Raw genomic sequence first — 16272 nt, forward strand, 5'->3', positions numbered from 1 at the left:
GTACAAACGGGCCGAAAGCCACCCAACATTTGGTCCATGTGTACTAGGCTTTAGAATAAGTCTGTTCCATATCTGTCAGATTAACATACAATGCAAGAATGCCAGCCCCTAAACCTTTAAAAAACCTTTTTATAAACAGAAATTGTTCAAATCGCATTACAATTGATAATGAAGATATGCCTGCACAGTACAGACAGGGTTATTTATTACAAACACAGCTGCCCAGCCCTCTTATAAACAAAAAGAACTATGTAAAATGTTCCTATAAAAAGGTAAGCTGCAACTTTTAATTATTTTAAGCTATGCTATGCGAATGGAAACATTCAAATATAAAGTAGGTTATCCCAATTTGACTGCAAAAAACAGTAAAACACACTTTAACACCTTGGCGCTGAGTTCACGTAAATATGCGGCCTCTCGGCGGCTGGGCCTTGGCGCCGAGCGGCCATATATTTGTGTGTAATAGCACCTAAAGAGCCATGCTGAGAGTATGCTCCCTGCATGCTCCCAACACAGTGACCAGCAGCTCAAGGAAAGCTCCTGATCATGTGACCGCCGTGATACCCAAGCACGTCGGTCCCATGGTCACAAGCCCTGCCCCACCATTCCAAACCCCTAAAGGGCCAATGGGAGCTGGCACCAAGGGGTTAAGTGCCAGGGAGGAGAATGGTCTTCCCTATATTGCCCATAGGCAGTGCAAACATTTTCCTTTTTGAAGAACTGCTTAAATAAGTTGGAGTTAGGAAACAATTTTATACACACCGCACACTGGTATCAATGTGCAGACTTTATAAATCCAGGATGATAGCAAAATTATCCGTATGATAGCAATAACTTGCTCTGGGCATAAAATATTAAAAAGGAGCTGTGTGTGATGTGCCCTAATTCATTGCAACCAATTGAAAATTGCATGTATTTGATCATCCTGGTTAAAACGAATTTTCTGCTATGGCTTAATACACTTGTTTGCTCTGTGCAATCATTATGTAATCTCTGGCCTTCGGCAACACAGCTACTATTTAAGTAAGCTGGAATGCTTAAGATGTTCTAATCGTGGTGACAGGAAATTAAAATATATTTTAATTTAAACAAGAGGCATAAAGTGTACTAGTGTATTATTCTGTAAAATAGAAAATAAAAATAAGCTCATGATTTAAAACAGTAGACAGCAGCTCACACTGTGTGTACACAGCAATGTTAAGGCGATATTACAGATGATGGAAATAGACTTGATAACAGTCTGCCTTATTCTGAAGCTTTTGGAACGCTAAAGTTCACGGCTAATTTCCGAGATTTTCTCCTGCTGCCTGATCCTGGGGTGGGCTTAGCTTGAGGAGTTGAAGAGCCAGGTGGAGCAGACTTGTCCTTCGTTGGAGGGGTTTGTGGAGACATCACAGGAACATGAGACGTGTGTGAGGGAAGATGACTAGCCACATCGGGAATCAGTCTCTGCTCGGTACTTGAATGACCTTGTGAAGAACATGAGGTCTCTCGGACATCAGAGTTCCTATTAACAGCTACTCTTTGTTTGGTTACCTTGACAAAAAGACACAATGTTTCATAAGTACACTCAATAGGGCCAATTCACTAAGATGCACAAGTCATTATAACTGCCTTCATTAATTCACCCTGCAGTCATTTTTATGTGAAAATGCTGAAATCATAAAACACCTCGGGTGAAACTTGTGTTATTCCATATGAAATAGATTTTTAACTATCGCAATTCTCCATTTTTGATGAACTGCCAACTGCCATAAATCTACATCTCATCTCCACCTCACATGACTTTTTCCTGCTCTCCTTCAAGGGAATCTGATCATCAGGCAGAAACTAGTGATAATTTAAGGAGTGATAATCTGTGTGATAGTCTTTTTAAATTAACCCTATCACTTTTAAGTGTTACACCAATATTGTTTGGTAAAATACCATCACGTGGTAACATAAGGTTATCTTTTATTATAGGTTGGCCATCACGCAAACTTGTATCACCGCCAAACGCGAACCATTACATAGGGCCATGCCGCAAATGCGTGCAATGCAAGTGGTTGTGGCAAGGTGATATGGGCTTTTCAAGGATATAGCAGGCAGTGAAAAGGCCACTGTCAATTCCTCACTGAAACGAGATCCACCATGGATCGCTTTTCAGAGGGGAAGGCAAGGACTGCAGTACTTGTTAGCAAACCCTTAATGTGATATTTTTCCTTCTCAAAGATCACAACAATGACTCTAGAGGTGGGGTAGATAACATCTCACCTGGTTTGTAATAGAGAGCTGGCATTATACCAAGAGTGTTCTCATAGAAAATCACAATGCCTCTGTTTTGAGCATTAAAGGCCCCTTCACACCAGCAAACTGGGTTTTTACCATGGCAGCTAGGGTGAAGAGAACAAGGCAATGTGCTAAATACAACCCATCACACCGTTTACTGAAATGTCACAAATTGACATTTCGGTCGTCTTTAGGTAATAGGACATGTTTACGATGCAGTGCCATGTGTTGTAAAAATGCAGCATGTTGTACATTATTTTCAGCATACTGAACCAAACACATAGGACACAAGACAAATTAATTTAACTATTTGTTGGGCGGCACTAATGCATAGTGGTATGAATGAGTCCTTTTACGATGTAGAATATACGGATACAGAGGTCAGTGATGGCTTGTTTTAAAGATTTAAAAGCTTTGTTCAAAATATGTAAATACTTGGCACATATTCACAATATGCCCAGAGAAGTTCTCAGTAGGTGGTAGCAAACCATGCATACCCATGTGTACACAGCCCTACTTGCAAATTCATTTTGATAATGACTCTCCCCTAATAGATTGCCAACAAAGGGGCATGAGTAGTAGCAATTGATTAATGTTGTAATTTCGCTTTTTTCCAAGGCTTACATTGATGCATGCTGAAATCACTCTGTCACTATGAGCATCCACTTCATTCACTACTGGGAAATGGTTAAAGTGGTTGTAAGCGGTGTTGTATAAAGAACATTCCTCTATAGTGTGTACTAACTTGAATCCAAAGCATAGTGTCTGTTTCCTCTCTGACCTCTTCTCTCTTTGCTTCCAGCATGACTCACTCCTAATATATTAAGCCGACACCTCAGCTCCCCCCTGCAGCACACAGCACAGGACTCAAACCCTGAGCTCTATGTTTCTCTGAGCAAGTTAAGACTGTGATGTGTCACTTTCCTCCAATCAGCTCTCAGATTACCCCCCCCCCCCCCCCCCGCTGTGTGTTTTCGTTCTATGGTGTGATGTCCGATCACTGCCCCCTGCTTTTCTGCTGCTGAGAAAATGACTTTGATCTGTGTACTTTGAACAGATGTAGAAGGGAGATGCTGCAGATAAACAGGTAAAAGGTTTTATAACCACTTTAAAATTTCTGACAAGATTCACTTTCTCCCAAACTAGAATTGTCGCATTATATTTTTATCATATAAATAGTAATAACTCTTAGGTGCTAAAACCACAAAGTAATATCAGGAAAATGAGCAAGTCTTTCAATGACTAGTATTACAACTCCTCTATAATTTTTCATTCACCATGCCCTCAACATTACAAACATCGACCACTGGTTTGATAAAATAGCATACTTTCTTCAATCATTTGCATTTGAGATTTTTTTTTTTTTTACCTGTAGTGGCACAAATTGGTTGTGACTCCCAGCTGGCATTTGCCCTGGATATGTTCCTTGGTAGTAGGGTTTATTAAGAAGTGGTACAGGCGGCCGCCAGGGAACACTATTGAAGACGTGTGATCCTGGAGGGATAACATTGGCAATATTTAAAAAAAAGAATTTTGCATAATTTACACAATGCTGTAAAGTGTTTGTGTCTTGTGCTTAAAAAAGTATCTGTACTTTTGATGAGAACTATCTACACTTTAGGAATTTTCAAAACTTTGTTGAAGGTCCCAACCATTTTCCACTGTTAAGAAGTAACTGCTTCCAAATGCCTTTGCAGACTGATTCTAAATGGGAGGATCTGGTTCATCATAATCACCTTGTGCATTTTTTGTGTTTTCATGAGAAAAGTTGCAGTGTGCGTATCCCTTTAAAGCAGGGGTAAGAAAACTTTCAGAGGTTGAGATATATCTGCACAACGTGGAGTAAATCAAAGTTCCTCTGGGGGGGGGGGGGGGGGGGAATATAGTGTGTCACAATAGCATCCTCTGCCCCCCCTCTTCACATCACTCCCCACAGTAATGCCCTCTGTCCCTGTAAATTCCATACCTTGGAGTGCAGTACAGGACACAGACAACTTATTCATAAATGCCTTAAAAAGTAGTCATACTCTGAAATTTCCCACATTTTATCATGTTCCAACCAAAGACGTAAATTTATTTTATTGGGATTTTATGTGATAGACCAACACAAAGTGGAAGTGGAAGGAAAGTGATAAATGTTTTTCAAAACGCTTTACAAAACGCTTTACAAATAAATATGTGAAAAAGTGTGGTGTGCATTTGTATTCAACCCTATTCAGTGAATACTTTGTAGAAACTCCTTTCATTGCAATTACAGCTGCAAGTATTTTATGGGGAGGTCTCTACCAGCTTTGCACATCTAGAGAGTGACATTTTTTGCACACATTCTTCATTGCAAAATAGCTCAAGCTCTGTCAGATTGGATGGAGAGTGTCTGAACAGCAATTTTTTAAGTCTTGCCACAGATTCTCAATTGGATTTACGTCTGGACTTTGACTGGGCCATTCTAACATATGGATATGCTTTGATCTAAACCATTCCACTACAGATCTGGCTGTATGTTTAGGGTCATTGACCGGCTGGAAGGTGAACCTCCACCCTAATCTCAAGTCTTTTGCAGACTGTAGCAAGTTTTCTTCTATGATTGCCCTGTATTTGGTTCCATCCATTTTCCCATCAGCTCTGACCAGCTTCCCTGTCCCTGCTGAAGAAAAGAATCTCCACGTCATGATGCTGCCACCACCATGTTTCACGGTGGGGATGGAGCGTTCAGGGTGATGTGCGATGTTAGTTTTCCGCCACACATAGCGTTTTGCTTTCAGGCCAAAAAGTTCAATTTCAGTCTCATCTGATCAAAGCACGGCCTTCCACATGTTTGCTGTGTCCCCCACAAGGCTTGTTGTAAACAAGAATTATTATGGCTTTCTTTCAACTAGGGCTGCAACTAATGATCATTTTCATAATCGATTAGCTTGCCGATTATTGTTTTGATTAATCGGTTAATAACCTTAAAAAGAAGTGTGCTGTATAATTTAGTTAATATATAAAGTTTAAAACAAAGGGAAATTTATTCGTAAATATCTCTATGCAGCGGTGAATATAAATAACCAACTACATGCAGGCCATACGAAAACAATGTCTTCCTTGGGAAAAAAAAACGTAAATTTAAGAACGTTCGTTCCATTTTCTAATCGTTTGTGGGGTCAAATCAACGTTCATTTTTAACCAGTGACTGGAAAATTTTGAAATAGAAAACTTCTTGGTCAAAGGAATTTTAAGACAGTGTATGTGGTTTTCGTTCAGAAATCCCATTCATTTTAAAACAGAATGTTAAAAGCAAGTGAAAATTTCAAAAAACATGCTTTCATTCAGCAAATGTAAAAAGATTTTTTGTATGAATATTCTCCTCTGAAAATTGATCTGTGTGACCAGCATAAGGCTCGGTACACACCTATGCAGTTTGCTTTTGATCGGTTTCTGCAGTGATTTTGCTGTACATTTTTGAATTTCGCGCATTTGATTTTGCTGCCATTTGCATATTTTTTTTTTGGTCAATTTGTTGTTGGCAGATTAAAAAACAAAAATTGCTGCAAAAAAGCATTACATGCTTTTTTTGTATCACCTGTCATAATGGGGTTAAAAAAACGTAGCCCTTAAAATTAGCCCTTTATAGTACAAAAAGAGCAGATAATCGCTACTATAAGGGGTTTCATTTTTTTTTTTTTTTACTGTGGAACAGTAATATATTACTTATATCATATATATATATATATATATATATATATATATATATATATATATATATATATATATATAAAATAATAAATACACCCAGAAGTAGGATTTTAGTGGCCATTTTACCTAGTTGTCAGACATGAAGCCATATGAAGGGTGGAAGGGAGATATAAATTTTATTTTATCCACTTCAGCCCCGGACCATTTTGCTGGCCAAAGATCAGAATACTTTTTGTGATTCGGCACTGCGTCGCTTTAACTGACAATTGCGCGGTCATGCGACGTGGCTCCCAAACAAAATTTACGTCGTGGTGGTATTTGGTCACCTCTGTGGTTTTTATTTTTTGCGCTATAAACAAAAAAATAGTGACAATTTTGGAAAAGAACGCATTCTTTTTTACTTTTTGCTATAATAAATATCCCCCCAAAATATATATAACATTTTTTTTACCTCAGTTTAGGCTGATAGGTATTCTTCTACATATTTTTGGTAAAAAAAAAAAAAAAAAAAAATCAAAAGTGTTTATTAGTTTGCGCAAAATTTATAGCATCTACAAAATGGATGATAGTTTTATGGCATTTTTATTAATATATTTTTTTTTTTTTTACTATTAATGGCGGCGATCAGCAATTTTTTAATGGGACATTGACATTATGGCGGACACATCGGACACTTTTGGCAGCATTTTGGGACCATTCACATTTATACAGCAATCAGTGCAATTAAAAATGCATTTATTACTGTGTAAATGTGACTGGCAATGAAGGGGGTTAACCACTAGCTTGCGCTGTAGGGGTTAAGTGTGTCCTAGGGAGTGATTCTAACTGTGGGAGGGACAGGCTGTGTGTGACACGATCAACGCTCTTGAATACAGGAGCTGTGATCAGTGTAGTGTCATTAGGCAGAGTGGGGAAATGCTGTTTACATTAGCATTTCCCCATTCTTCGTCTCCATGAGACGATTGCAGGAATCCCCGTGGACATAGAGTATGTGAAACCCGCGATCACATTCATGGAGCACGCCGCGCACGCAGGCCACTTCTTAAAAGGGCAACGTACAGGTACGTGATTCTGCCGCAATATATCTGCATGAAGCGGTCTGGAAGCGGTTAAAGTAGTACTAAAAGCCGAGACTTTTTTTTTTTCATGGATATAATCATTTTAAAATGTAATGCACAATACTAGTAAAAGTTTACTTAACTGTAATCTCTTCTACTGCCTCCAGTCTCTCAGCCTCTACCTCCTCTGGGTTCAGATGCTGATCTTCCCTGAGTCTTTAAAGTCTTTTTTTTTTTTTTTTGTTAAAAACGACAAACATGTTATACTTGCCTGCTCTGTGTAATGGTTTTGCACAGAGCAGCCCCAATCCTCCTCTTCTGGGGTCCCCCCACTGACACTTCTGGCTCCTCCTGCCTTCAGAGTGCCCCAATAGCAAACTGCAAAAGTATAGTATAGAGTGCCCCATAGCAAGGTAAAGAAAACTTCTGCCTTTAGAACCACTGACTTGCTTGTCAGAACTACATGTCCCATGAAGCACTGCTCCTCACACATTCACAAGTTCTCAGGCACTTACTGATGTATGGATGGTGTAATGAGCTGTATGTGTGCTGCACTGTAATATCTGAAATGTAAACAAATAATGCATTCTGTATGGAGGCCAACTAATCGGCTGGCTGATTAATCAATTATGAAAATAGTAATCAATTCATTTCAAAATTGATTAGTTGTCGATTGTTTCGCCCTACTTTCAACAATGACTTTCTTCTTGCCACCCTTGCATAAAGAAGAGATTTGTGGAGTGCACGACAATGGTTGTCATGTGGACAGATTCTCCCATCTGAGCTGTGAATCTCTGCAGCTCCCTCCAGAGTTACCATGGACCTCTTGGCTGCTTCTCTGTTGAATGCTCTCCCTTGTCAGTGTAGGTGGATGGCCATGTCTTGGTAGGTTTGCAGTTGTGCCATACTCATACCATTTTCGGAAGGTGGATTGAACCGTACTCCGTGAGACGTTTACAGCTTGGGACATTTTTTATAACCTAACCCTGCTTTAAACATCTCCACAACTTTTTCCTGATCTGTCTGGTGTGTTCCTTGGCCTTCATGATGCTGTTTGTTCACTAAGGTTCTCTAACAAACGTCTGAGGGCTTCACAGAACAGTTGTATTTATACTGAGATTTAATTACACACAGGTGGACTCTCTTTACTAATTAGGTGACTTCTTAAGGCAATTGGTTCCACTAGATTTTAGTTAGGGGTATCAGAGTAAAGGGAGCTGAATATAAATGCACGTCACACTTTTCAGATATTTGTAAAAAAATGTTGAAAACCATTATTCATTTTCCTTTTTACAATTATGTGCCACTCTGTGTTGGTCTATCACATAAAATCCTGATAAAATACATTTATGTTTTTGGTTGTAACATGACAAAATTTGGAAAATGTCAAGGGGTATGAATACATTTTAAAAGCACTGTAGGCTTGCACCTTCAGGTGACTGGACACTGGCAAACTTTTGAGGACATGCCCTCTTGGGCGCCTCCACTATTAACCCTACTTTTTCTGTGACTTCACAGTTTTTTGGCAATCAATGCAGAATAAATGTTTAGGAAGGGTGGCCAGCTTTCTGTACTGTACACCAAGATTAAAATCTACAAGTCAATATTCCTCTTATCTTAATTGTACAGTAGGGACAACATCTACAATTGTACAAGGGTGGGAAACAATTAGGCAACAGAACTGTGCCAACATGCCCAACAATAAGGGTAAAAGCATCATGTTTAGAGCACTGCTGCAAGAACCTTGTAGCCAAAAGCTGCATCAGCAGAGGAATGAACACGCACCTGGTAAAACTCTTAGCCCTTGTACACACGGGTCGGACATTCCGACAACAAAATCAGTGTTGTATACACACGGTTGGACAAAGTTGTCGGAAAATCCGATCCTTCTGAACGTGATGACGTTATTTAGTTACGACGGGACTACGTTCAGGCTAGTAGCCAATAGCTTTGGTCTAGGAATTTGATCTGAGTATGCGTGGCACTTTGTCTGATCGGAATTCTCTACACATAATCGGACAAAGTCCGATCGGATCATGTTGTCGGAAAGTTTTATAGCCCAGCTCTAAAACTTTGTCCGTCGGATATTCCGATGGAAACAGTCAGAAGGAGCCCACACACAGTCAGATTATCCGACAACACAGTCCGATCGGACATTTTCCGTCAGAATGCTTGACGGTGTGTACAAGGGCTAAGACTAGGTAGTGGCCTTACAGAGTTGGGCAACAGCTTGCTTGGTGCCTAAAAGTCCAGGATGCTTCAACAGATTTGGTGGAGTGTGTGCATAAGAAAGCAGGAGGTGGTGTTTGTTTTAGAGAATAAGCTCTAGTGGTCAAATTCCTCATCGACCTAACAATGGTGGATTTTGAAGTGGGGTGCCCCTGGTGAGGGCCCAAGGAGAGGAGAAACAGGGAATCTGTTTTTCTAATTGAAGCTGTAGCTTTTAGGTACACTCTAATGGCTCTAACAACATTCAGGCAACGCAAAGGGACCTCCTTTGCAGGCTTAGGAGAAGGGCACAAGGATAGCAAAACAATGTCCTCATTGAGATGGAATGATGAAATCACCTTTGGAAGGAAGAATACTCTAGGGCAGGGGTAGTGAATTAAAGGAGGTCCGGTAACTAAAACTGTTTTGCCCGAGGTCCAAATCACAAGTCTGTGCCATGAAAGATTGTACATGTCTACTTTCCTTTTTTTGGCACAAGACACGCTTCTCTGGTGCTTTTCTTACGGTTTCTTCCACACACTCTGCTAATACTCTGTAAATATAAATGTCCCAAATAGTGTTCCCCCTTACATCAGGTGCCCCTACCAAAGTAATTCATTACATTGGGGGCCCCCATCAGACTACCCCCATTAATCTGTTGCCACCGTCAGTATCCTCTTCCATCAGGTGTCCCCATCAGAGTGCCCTCTTACAGAAGTCTCCCTTACATCTGGTGTCTCCCATCAGTGTGCCCCCTTACGTCATTTGTCTCCATCAGAATGCCCCTTTATATCAGGTGTAACCATCAGAGTGCATCTTTAGATCAGGTGTGCCCATCACAGTGCCCCTTACATCAGGTGTCCCCATTAGAGTGCCCCTTTACATCAGGCGTTCATAGCACAGTGCCACCATACATCAGGTGTCCCCTTAACATAAAATGTACCCATCAGAATGCCCATTTTATGTTAAGGGACACACTGATAGGCAAATTTTATGTTAAAGGCCATGCTAATGGGCACATTTTGTTGTGTCCATCAGTGTGCCCCTTGAGAGAAAATGTGCTCATGAGTGTGCCCCTTAAGAGAAAGAGAAAATGTACTCATGTGTGTGCCCCTTAAGAGAAAATGTGCCCATCAGTGTAGTAAACACCCCACATACCTTGAGGCAGGCATGGATTGGGAGTCAGCAGAGGTAACAAGCTGCAGAGGGAAAGAGCTGCGCTGCCACCCGGAGTCTTGCTGAAGGGGGAAGGCCATACATACACAGCATAAGGCTACAAAGTAATCAGTGCATTTTTATAGCACTGAATGCTGTATACATGACAATGGTCCTAAAATTATTGTCAAAAGTGTCAGAGGTGTCAGCCATAATAAAAATTGCAGGTCACCTCCATTACTACTAAAAAAAAAAAAAAAAAAAAAAAAACATAAATATATCCCCTATTTTGTAGACTATAACTTTTGTACAAACCAATCATTATACACTTATTGTGATTTTATTTTACCAAAAATACGTAGAAGAATACATATCGACCTAAAGCGAGAATTTTTTTTTTTTTTTTTTATATATTTTTTGGGACTATTATATAGCAAAAAGTACAAAATTTAGCTTTTTTTTCAAAATTGTTTCTATTTTTTTTTGTTTCTAGCTCAAAAAATACAAACCGTAGTGGTGATACCACCAAAAGAAAGCCCTATTTGTGGGGGAAAAAATGACGTCAATTTTGTTTGGGTGCAACGCTGCAGGACCGTGCAATTGTCAGTTAAAATGATGCAGTGCCGTATCGCAAAAAGTGCTCTGGTCAGGAAGGGGGTAACTCCTTGCGGGGCTGAAGTGCCTAAAGCAAACCTGTGCTTTGAGCAAGCAGGGCAAATCAACAGGTTTGCTTTAATACCCAGCAAAAGAAAACCTTTCTGCTACACACCCAAAGCTGTGGCAACTTGCAAAAATCATACAAGAATTAAAACATTTTTGCATTGTGAATTGGTGAGCTTACCTGCTGGTTGAGGAAAGACCACTGGCAATGGCCCAGTAGGTACCCCTGCTCCGAGAGCCTGATAATTTGGAAAAAGAGGTGATGGTGTCTGCAAAGGGAAGTTTGCTCCAACTGAACTCTACAGGAGACAAAATTTACAGAAACTTTTAGTAGATCAAAGGCAATATCCACTGTGGCCCCTGCCCTGGACAGACTTTTATTTGGATGGAAGAAAAGGAACTACGATTGTCCTTTTGCCAAAATATTTCACACCCTCTGGTTTATCCAGGCATTTTATTATAGGTTACTTTAAATGCCGTTTAAAAAACAAGTCTCATGAAATAGATTTATAACAAGAAACAGATCATCAATATAAACAAGCCAGAAAGCTATAAAGGTTATGGTGATTTTAAACATAAAAAGGTTACTAGTAATGATTTAATTCTCATATGTTCACAGTGTCAAAATTATTAAAGGGAAGAAAAACAAAATCAGTGGATTTACCAGTCTCTGTAGTGCATACAAGGCAGCCTTCTCCTTTGCATCATTTTCAGTATGACATGGAGGTCCTTGTATGGCCAAACCATTTGACAGCTTAACTTGACAGAGTGTCAAATTCTGCAACAGACAAAAAATTATACAGATATATTAAACTACTGGGAAAAGACATACAAAGCTGGCTTTGATCCAAATTTTCTTCTTTCTTAATTCTTTATTTATAAACCATGCATAGTTTAATTATACATAGATCCTTAATGTATAAATCATACATGGATAGTTGAATAAGCAAATAAAAAAAGGCTAACTAAAGATGGGTGTATGTATGTATGTTTTATGTTTTTATTATTCCAGGCTAGTAATATATACACACATACATATACACACATATATAAAACACAACATGCTTCAACGTTCAAATTGGTTATATTTAATAAATGATTACACTAAAATGGTAACTTAACATTATGGTTTTAAGTACCGGTATTTAATAGTGAAAGCAAATTGAAGCCTTTAAGAAAAGGATAGTATTTAAAGTGAAATTGAACAACAATATGAAAGTGGACTTCTATTCTCATTACCACATTTAAAAAAAACTATTAACTGTCATATTGTAGTAACCTTTTGACAAAAAATGGCATCCAAGACAAAGTATTAGGCTTAACAGCAAAGCTAGACAATGACCGCTAACCTTCATTTTTGCAAATCTTTATGCATGTAATTGTAAATCTTACAGCTTTCATGTTTGACTAATGTGGACTCAACAATTGATACAGTGGCATGTGACCTGCTCCTGACGTTACCCCCTACTGGAGTGCAATATAAAAGCTCTCCGTGGAGCAGCTACTCTATAAGCTGAAAATATGGGATGGCCTTGGTCATCATCTGCATTGGAAGTATGGGGTTTTTCCCTAATTTCTTGATTAGCGATTTTGCATCTTTAATGACATACAAGATCACACCACTGTAGGTTTCTGATGGATCTAATGACAGAAGCACATTAACACAGAAGGCAATGGAAAAATTAAAACTTTTTTGAACCAAGCTTTTTAAACCCCCATTTAAAGCCTAAGGCTGGGTACACATAGGTAGAAAAACAGTAATTTCTTTCAGCAGAAACCAGGCAACTTTCAGCATATGTGTACAGCTCCCTGTCCGACAGAAGCTGGGTTCACAACCAGCTTCTGTCTATCAAGCATGCAGGAGAAACCAGCATTTGATCAATGCTCATAGCGGATGGGTGCGAACGCTGATCAGTGTGTTCTGGGGGCGGGCGGGTGGGGTGCTGGTCCCGCGGTCAGAGCACAATAGCTTGGGGGGGGGGGGGGGGGGGGAATCGGCACACCAACATCGCTAGTGTTAGTATGGCAAACCAAACATTTTTGGTTGAATGAAAAAAAAAAAAAAAAGAAAAAGTATAACGTGTACCCCGCATTACTCTGGGCACAACAAACAAAATGGAGCTCTACACACTGCAAAGATTAACTGCTCATTAAAGCAGAACTACACTGCATCTGAGCACCACAAACCAAAAACAATTTATTTAATTATTTTTTATTATTCAGAGCAAACTCATCCATCCATGTGTCTGTGGTTTTATTTTGCAAATACATCACTTTAAACACCCCTAGCAATGAATATATAAAACAAGTAAATATGATATATTTTCCTACCTATTTTTTAAGGCTAAATTAAAAATAGTCAATGTTGATTAAGAGAGTGAAGTGTCGCTTTAGGTCAAGGGGTTTACAAAAGAGGTTGCATTACTCACCTAATCCGCACTCCAGCATGTTCCATCATTCCTTGCAACCAGTCTGCTGCAGCTTCTGGCCAAGGTCACGTTTCTGCCCTCATCACATACAATACAGCATTACTAGCCCTGCACTGTAAGTGTAGTGAGGTAAGTGATACAACCCCTTCAGCAGCTTTAAACCTTGTAGTGCAGAGGGGACCCCAAGCTAGTTTTTGTTTTGCTGTGCTAAGAATTTGGCTTGAAGGTTATAAAACTTTGGTACTAGGATCAGTGTTAAAATATATGCAAGTGCATCTATAACTTTTTTTTATGCAATATGGAAGGGTTGGACTTCTGTTTTTTATTACTGCCTGTGCCCCAAACTTTTACAGCTGTGATCAGAACAACATGTCAAGGAAATCTTGCATAGTTCCATTAACTACCTAAAAGGGATCCCCTCTCACATTGGAAGGATTTTCTTAATTTCCTTTTGAAAGTCCAGAAGAGGCAGTGAAAGGATATCTCCCCAATAGAGATGAGCTCAGATTTGGACTGAAATCTATCCCCCCCGCACTGCTACCCAATCAACTGAGGCCAGGGGAATTCCTGTAACGCAACTACATATACATGAAGGGGTGGGGATGCTCATAACATTATTGACCCAATATAGCCACATGCTCATCCCTACTCCCAAACTGTACCAAAACAGCAGGGGGGCAGTTTTGATTCACTTTAATAATGAATGCAGCATATTCAGCATTTTACTTAAACCCATTGATGAGCATTAATGACAGTAATGTGGTTGCCAGACACTATGTTCTCTAGTTTACCTGTGGTGTTCGCATTAGTGAAAACTCCGGCGAAGGCATTCCAACAAAGGCGCATATACGACAAAGTTCAGAAACTAGCGTGACCAGAGGTTGTGGAAGGAGAGGTGGGCGCTTTAACTCTGGGTTAGGTGCATTGAAAGGTGGTCCTGCACCCTGTGCTCTGTTCAAATGTGCAGCTGCAACACAAAATGGAAGTTAACAAGGGATTTAGCACCCACAAGCTCACAGCAATGCAAAAAGCAGACTGCATAAGTAATACTCTATTATTTTACTTGAATTTTAAATCTCACTTTTACTGCATGGAATATGAAAAAAAATATGCTGACTTACATGATACAGATATATATTTTATTTTGTATAGAGCATATCCCATGCTACAGTACACAGGTAGGTATTCCAACAGTCTACTATGCAGTTTGCCTAGAACTCTGACTTAAAGCTAAACTCCAACTTTCTGTTTACTAGAACAGAATGGAATGATCAGTCCCAGCATAGATCATACCTCTGTACCATGTTCTGTTGTCTACAGATCATCTTCTGGATTAGTTGGGTCTTTGCACCATGCAACAGTCTGTATAGTCTAATGTAGACAGAGTCTCTTCCACATCCACTTCCTACTGCATCTCTAGCCTAAAACACACTCCTCTGTAGTCTTTGAGACCGCAAATGCTGTAACTTGCTTCACTGCTCTGATGGTGGGTGTGAATGAATACAACCTAATTAGCATTCAGTCCCGCCAAGTCCCACCTACAGGAAGAGTCCAAACCTCCCAAATCATAGCACTATTCAAAATCCTTTATGCACATTCTCATCCTGCCCAGCAGCAGAATAGCGAGAGAGAGAGAGAGAGAGAGAGAGAGAGAGAGAGGGGGGGGGGGGGAGAGAGAGGGGGGGGGGGAGAGAGAGGGGGGGGGGGAGAGAGAGGGGGGGGGGGGAAGAGAGAGAGGGGGGGGAGAGAGAGAGAGAGAGGGAGAGAGAGAGGAGAGAGAGAGGAGAGAGAGAGGAGAGAGAGAGAGGAGAGAGAGAGGAGAGAGAGAGGGAGAGAGAGAGAGGAGAGAGAGGGGAGAGAGAGAGAGGAGAGAGAGAGGAGAGAGAGAGAGAGAGGAGAGAGAGAGGAGAGAGAGGAGAGAGAGAGAGAGAGAGAGAGAGAGAGAGAGAGAGAGAGAGAGAGAGAGAGAGAGAGAGAGAGAGAGAGAGAGAGAGAGAGAGAGAGAGAGAGAGAGAGAGAGAGAGAGAGAGAGAGAGAGAGAGAGAGAGGAGAGAGAGAGAGGAGAGAGAGAGAGAGAGAGAGGAGAGAGAGAGAGAGAGGAGAGAGAGAGAGAGAGAGAGAGAGGAGAGAGAGAGAGAGAGAGAGAGAGAGAGAGGAGAGAGAGAGAGAGAGAGAGAGAGAGAGAGAGAGAGAGAGAGAGGGAGAGAGAGGAGAGAGAGAGGAGAGAGAGAGAGAGGAGAGAGAGAGAGAGAGAGAGGGAGAGAGAGGGGAGAGAGAGAGGAGAGAGAGAGAGAGAGAGAGAGAGAGAGAGAGAGAGAGAGGAGAGAGAGAGGAGAGAGAGGAGAGAGAGAGAGAGAGAAAGGAGAGGAGAGGAGAGGAGAGGAGAGGGAGGGGAGAGGAGAGGAGAGGAGAGGAGAGGAGAGGAGAGGAGAGGAGAGGAGAGGAGAGGAGAGGAGAGGAAGAGGAGAGGAGAGGAGAGAGGAGAGGAGAGGAGAGAGGAGAGAGGAGAGAGGAGAGGAGAGGGAGAGAGAGACTACTTCCTCAATGGCCGTACCAAGGGAGACTCTAGGAAGGTACACATTAAACTCCCATGTAGGCAGCAGTGTGGTAGACTATGCCATCACAGATATGAACCCCACACTCATCAATGGTTTTACAGTCACCCCACAAACACACAGACCACAACCAACTACTGATATACATTCAATCTAACAAACCATCACCAAAACTCTGCCTCGCTCTGCAACCTGCCACCATCATTTAAATGGTCCAAATAGTCTATCACAAAATACAGAGAGGTAACTGACAGACCTGGCATT

At 40.7% G+C, this 16272-nt stretch overlaps 1 protein-coding gene across 3 annotated transcripts in view; it reads right to left on the bottom strand.

The window, feature by feature from the left end:
- Positions 1–1099: 1099 nt before the first annotated feature.
- Positions 1100–16272, bottom strand: part of XRN1 (5'-3' exoribonuclease 1) — a 155979-nt gene continuing 140806 nt past the window's right edge. For all 3 annotated transcript variants that reach the window (XM_077488212.1, XM_077488211.1, XM_077488210.1), the window contains exons 39-43: positions 14245–14420; positions 11689–11802; positions 11206–11323; positions 3638–3762; positions 1100–1536 (exon numbers count right to left, since the gene is read on the bottom strand). In XM_077488212.1, coding sequence (XP_077344338.1) covers positions 1246–1536; positions 3638–3762; positions 11206–11323; positions 11689–11802; positions 14245–14420 — 824 coding nt within the window. In that variant the 3' untranslated portion in view covers positions 1100–1245. The remainder of the gene's footprint in view (positions 1537–3637; positions 3763–11205; positions 11324–11688; positions 11803–14244; positions 14421–16272) is intronic.

Source organism: Lithobates pipiens, unplaced genomic scaffold (assembly GCF_037356315.1).
Source record: "Lithobates pipiens isolate NorthernLeopardFrog02 unplaced genomic scaffold, aLitPip1_a1.2 Scaffold_18, whole genome shotgun sequence".
Lineage (NCBI taxonomy): Eukaryota > Metazoa > Chordata > Amphibia > Anura > Ranidae > Lithobates > Lithobates pipiens.